This window comes from Saccopteryx leptura, chromosome 1, assembly GCF_036850995.1.
Source record: "Saccopteryx leptura isolate mSacLep1 chromosome 1, mSacLep1_pri_phased_curated, whole genome shotgun sequence".
Classification (NCBI taxonomy): domain Eukaryota; kingdom Metazoa; phylum Chordata; class Mammalia; order Chiroptera; family Emballonuridae; genus Saccopteryx; species Saccopteryx leptura.
Genome location: NC_089503.1, coordinates 165,029,851 through 165,035,850, shown reverse-complemented (window position 1 = coordinate 165,035,850; position 6,000 = coordinate 165,029,851). Strand labels below are relative to the sequence as shown.

General features: G+C 43.2%; 1 protein-coding gene across 1 annotated transcript in view; it reads left to right on the top strand.

Annotated features, from left to right (window-relative positions):
* The first annotated feature begins 686 nt into the window (after window positions 1–686).
* Window positions 687–6,000, top strand: part of CRB1 (crumbs cell polarity complex component 1) — a 59,170-nt gene continuing 53,856 nt past the window's right edge. Inside the window, exons 1-2 of the mRNA XM_066360133.1 lie at window positions 687–738; window positions 4,266–4,838. Coding sequence (XP_066216230.1) covers window positions 687–738; window positions 4,266–4,838 — 625 coding nt within the window. The remainder of the gene's footprint in view (window positions 739–4,265; window positions 4,839–6,000) is intronic.

Below are 6,000 nucleotides of genomic sequence, written 5' to 3'. Positions count from 1 at the left end.
CCAACTTGCGGTGGTGCAGTGGATAAAGTGTCCACCTGGAACACTGAGGTCACAGGTCTGAAACCCTGGGCTTGCCTGGTCAAGGCACGTATGGGAGTTGATGCTTCCTGCTCCTCCTCCACTTCTTTCTCTCTCTCTCTCTCTCCCCCCCCTCTCTAAAATGAATAAATAAATTTTTTAAATGAAATTATATTTGTTGATCCCTGATCACTTTAAAAAATGGTGACTTTATGGAGTGGGTAAGACACTTTCATTTTTCTTTTCATTTACAAACATCTTTAGCTTTCAATTTGCTAAAGGCAAAGGAGCTGGTCATATGTAGGTCTATTCCATAAGTAAAAGGGGTCATGTACAAGCCTGTCATCATTAAGGTATACATGGACTATAATAAGGTCAGAGATCCAGGCCTGGTTAGCTTTCAGTGACTTTAGTGTCAAAGGAACATAATTAGACCCTCATTAAAATTGTCAATGATCAAAATGTAACAGAAACAACCTTCTCCATTTGTATGACTTAGTCACGTTCCAAAGAATGAGAAAGAAAGGGCAGGATGTCTTCTCTGGGGTCCGGTCCCAGAGATATTTATTCTCATGGAAGGGTTCTGAGAAGAAAAGAAACAGCTAGTGGAGTAGGTCATCTACAATGCTGTTGATGTCAGGAAATTGTGTATAAAATCACCTCGCGAAATGCCGCTCCTATACTGGGGATTTCACATCTGGTTTATGGAGCAGCTTTTCAGTGAGGCCATTCACCCGACACGGAGCAGGAATGACTAGAGTTGATCCATGAGTTCAATAAAGTAGCAGAATACAAAATAAATATCCAGAAATCAGTGGCCTTTTTCCTACACTGATAATGAGCTATCAGAAGGGGAAAACTAAGAAAACAAGCCCACTCACCATTGCTTCAAAAAAAGAATAAAATACTTAGGAATACGTTTGAACCCAAGCCCCAAAGTCCATGGTCTTCAGTTCTAAATGCATATGGGGGCGTGTCCTCCCTCTCCTTTTAGAAATGAAGACACTAATTTTTTCTTAAAAAAATCTCAGAGACTGCAAATAGCAGAACTCACATTTAAACATCTTTCCATAAAATCGCTCTCTGGCCATTTCACTAAATTGACCTCAATTGAGCCCTGAAAACCACACATCTAGAAAAACAACCATGTGTAGTCAGAGGGTGAGTACTCAGTTGCACCCAAGTTCTCGAAGCCCCCGGAGCTTACGTAATTCTTACCTTAACAGCTCCACATGGGTCCCATCAAAGTCAGTCCTTTACCCGCCAATTTGCTCCGATTTGCTTGATTTTATCAAAAGAGGCAGAAAGTGAGAACTTCACAGCAAGGCTTAAATGAGATCTCAGGTCTCCCTGCTCACTCATTCATTATTCAGGACATCTCTATTGACTACCTACCACGTGCAAACCGTGTGGGGCCACATCCTGCATAACGATGACCCCATCCTGCCCACATCCCTCCTCCCCACACCAGCCCCAGCCCTGGAATTAGATTTCATTCTCTGCAGAGAGCCAGGCGAAGGGGCAGGCAACAAGCCTCTCACCTCTTACCCACGGAAATGTTTCCATCTGGAAATTTTTACTCTTATCTCCAGTAGCATCATTTATAGCTTTTATTTCATCCTAAAAGCAGCTCATCATGGATCTGGTTTGAGACCAGGCAGGTCCCAAATAGTTGCTGTTTGAACTCCAAACTATGATTGAGATTGTTGGGTGGTTCACCGACGTGTCGAGGGGCCAGCCAACCTCACCCATATCCATGTCTGAATGGAATTGAGGACAGTACATCTGGAATCAAGAGTATCTCTTTCTGGGACAGCTGGATTCAGTCCTCTTGTCCCAACTCTTCCTTCCTATGTCTCTGAGCCAAAAGTTTCATTGGAACTCAAACCGTATCGTGAGATATAAGAGATTTTCTTGTGAAGAACAAACCCTCAAGAATAGAGCCTTTCTAAGTCTAATCTACGTTTATCTTTGTTTGATCCTGAGCAAGTCTGGGTACTTTCTGGGGGTGGGGGGCGGAAGAAATGCCTTTGGCATGCTGAATTAGTCTATTGATAGAATCACTTCTTAAGGGTAAACCTGGGTTTGCGTTTTGTTTCCTAAAATGAAATTTCCTGCAGTGAAAATGTGTGAGTGAACTGTACGCTTGTTATTGTGATTGCTATATTTTGTACTAATCCCTTAAAATTTCTCTATTAGGCACATAAAGCTGTCCCTCAGCATCTTATAACAGGAAAAACGAACATTTATTCTGCACTTAACCACGGTTTGTGCAGCATTTAAGTCTAGGGACTGAATCCTCACAGAAACCCTAAGGAGGAGGCTCCACTGTTCTCTCCTTCTTTGCAGCTGGGGAAACTGAGGCAAACGGCAGAGCCAGGCGGGGGATGGGTGTGCTTTTTCTCAGGGCCTTTACTCCTCACCACTTCCCTACCTTCTCTTTCCAGTAAACTTCTGGTTGGCTGATACAGAGTTGCCCAAAATACTGGTAAGAGAGGAACACTTGACAACATTTTCAGATTCATGATGGATGATTTTTAAATCAAAGAATTACCTGCCTGTCTCATAGGTCTGTGACTAAAAACCACCAAAGACCAAGGAATAAATGTTCTTGATAACTGTCTCTGGGACACTAACGTGCTTCTTCCTGAGGTCACACTGCAGTTTTTCTTTGCTCTGAGTAAATATACTCCCCCTTATAACTGAGCTAAATTCCTGATACTGCTCTTTCCCAAGTAAATCAAATTATTAGAAAGCATACACACACATACACCTACAAGATAAAGGCATTTAGTGTTTGGGCCCCCTCCTTCTTTAAACATGGTTAAATAGTTTTTTACTTCTCAGCAAATATAGATGTATATATTTTATCCATGTTTATATTAAATATTACTCATATATTTTTAGCATTGTAAAATGCTAAATGGCAATACCCAAATGGCAAACAAAAGAGGAATCACTTACAGGAAGTATATAAAATATTTTCTCTTAAACAGAGGTTTCTGAATTGCTCTTCTCCATGCCTAGCTGTGGATGTCTTCGGAAAGGGCAGGAGGCAGTGACAGGGCTGCCAGGACTCCGTCCCTTCCTCAACTTGGGCTGGTCCACACTCCAGTTTCGTATATTGGGGTTACTCATGGAATTTGCCTTGAGGGAGCTCTGCTGTACTGAGAGGAAGGAAGGAAGGAAGGAAGGAAGGAAGGAAGGAAGGAAGGAAGGAAGGAAGGAAGGAAGGCAGGCTGTGAAACCCACTATTCTAGAACTTCTTATACTATCCAGTAGATGGCATACTTTACCGCAAGGAAACAATTTGGTAGACAATATAAATTAGTCCAAAAATATCAACTCTACTTCACATCTGCATGTGTGTGTATATATATGTGTGTGTGTATGTGCATATATATATATCATAATATATGCTATATTTATCATAGAAAATAAAACTAATTTAGAAAAGGAGTTCACACACAGTTTTTTTCAGGAAGTGACAATGGAGCTAAGACATGAACACTGAGAGGCCAATCATATGGTAAGATGTGATAAGAAACCCAGCATCTGAAAACAATCTACAGTCAAGGATGATTAGCTGAGATGTCCCATAGGAAACAGAAGAGGTTCGCTTTCGGATCAGCCCTCCTGGTAATGTCTAAGCACATGTGCACTTCCTATGGGCAGGCACTGCAGGAAAACTGTCAGCTGCCAGAAATCTCCATAGGAGGAGATATGTATAAAAATCATTACTGATGACAAAAGTCATCATTAGAATGCAGGCAACTATGGGCTCCTTAAGTGAGTTTGTCTGAGATGGCAGGAGAAGCTGGAAGTTCTTTTCTTTCTTTCTTTCTTTTTTTTTTTTTTTTTTTTTTTTTTTACAGAGACAGAAAGAGAGTCAGAGAGAGGGATAGACAGGGACAGAGAGATGAGAAGTATCAATCATTAGTTTTTCATTGCGCATTGCGACACCTTAGTTGATCATTGATTGCTTGACTGTGGGCCTTCAGCAGGCCGAGTAACCCCTTGCTCAAGCCAGCAACCTTGGGTCCAAGCTGGTGAGCTTTTTGCTCAAACCAGATGAGCCCGCGCTCAAGCTGGCAACCTCGGGGTCTCGAACCTGGGTCCTCGGTATCCCAGTCCGACACTCTATCCACTGCGCCACCGCCTGGTCAGGCTAAACTGGAATTTCTTTAACCTTGCCTTCCACCATTTATTTGTAAGCTTCATCGATATATATTTTTTATTTTTCGTAGATTCCTTTTGCAACAAAAATGATACCCGCTGCCTCGCAAAATCCTGCCACAACAATTCTACCTGCCGTGATTTCACAGAAGAGAACTGCCGTTGTTCAGACACAGGCATGGATTGGGACAAAGACTGTGGCAACGTGACGGATCCTTGCTCCTCCAAACCCTGTCAAGGAAGGGCCACCTGTGTGAAGACCCCGGGAGAACGGGGCTTTCTGTGCCCTCCTGGGTACCAAGGAACAACCTGTGAGACGACCCTCAGTGCCTGCAGCGTGGGCTCCTGCCAACACGGGGGCCATTGTCTCGAAGACCCTGTCCAGCCTGTGTGCATCTGCCCTGCGGGCTATGCCGGAACCTTCTGTGAGCTGGATCGTGATGAGTGTGCTTCCAGCCCCTGTCACCACGGGGCCGTGTGCCAGGATAACATTGATGGCTACTCCTGCTTCTGCGTCCCAGGATACCAGGGCACGCACTGCGAAGTGGAAGTGGATGAGTGTGTCTCAGATCCCTGCAGGAATGGGGCCATGTGCGTCAATGGGATCGGAAGATACACTTGCCTTTGTCCCCGGGATTACTCTGGTAAGTATGATTCGCTTTCCCTTTCTTTAATATGATGTTGCATGTCCCATCCAGTTGCTTAGGGAAATGGTCTGGACAAGGAATTATTGATAAAAAGCTTTCTAAACTACTAAAATCTCATGGAGCTTTGAGGTTAGTGACCTGTCTCTGTTGTGTGAAATGGAGCCCTACCTTATTTAGAACTTAGATTTGTTCTGGAATTAGTGGGGCTTGGGAGACCAAGCTAGCCGGGTCACAGACGTTGATGAGGTTTACTCCACAAGGCAGATGTCCTCCGTGCGCCTTCTGATGCCCACAACCTGACATTGCAGACTTATGGGGAGGCTTGTGTCCATGGGTTGGGGACATGGTGGTGGGGTTCTTGTGCTGAAGTGTGAGCATCAGATGGATGAATCCAAGGCTGAGAGAGTATGGCGAGATAAATCATGCTTTTATTAAGAAATAAGGCACTTCTTGTTTAACCTCTTGACCACAGCAAATAAAAGCAGTGTGCGTTTCAAACACAGCACCTCGGAGACTGAGATGGGTTGCTCTGCATTAAGCTTTATATAATTCACCCTGCTGCATTAGTCCTGGATGAATTCTGAGAAAGAACTTGACAATTAGGAAGTTTCTATTTCTTAGTGAATCAGCCACAGAAGCACTGCTCACTGGGACCACACTCAGTTTAGGTCGTTACATGAAGTTATAGGGACATGGTGCCATGCTCAGTAACACTTGTCATAAGCTGATGTTTCCAGACAGAAAGGACCACACAGTTCTGGTTTGTTTGTTTTTTTGTTTGTTTTGTTTTGAAGGTCGATTAATTGTATATAATTAATGTCTGTAAGCACAGGACAGTAAATGTCCAACTGAAAAATGAAAATCATAGTTAGTTACACAAGGCATTTTATTGGTGGAGCCAAGCAGCTGGAAATACAAAAATATTTTGGGTGGATGACTGTACTTACTACATTTCATCCAGCGACTTGGGCGTCAGGCACACAGAGACCAAATCACCTCTGTCTGTATCAGTAGCAGTGATAGGCTCCCATAAGAATGATGTTGTTAATATTAAGCACAATACAAATAAATCCCCCCCAAAGTAAATAGTTGTTTGCACTGAAATCGTATCTCAGCGTTTGAAACTCATTCTGACACTACACACATGGGTCACTTTAAA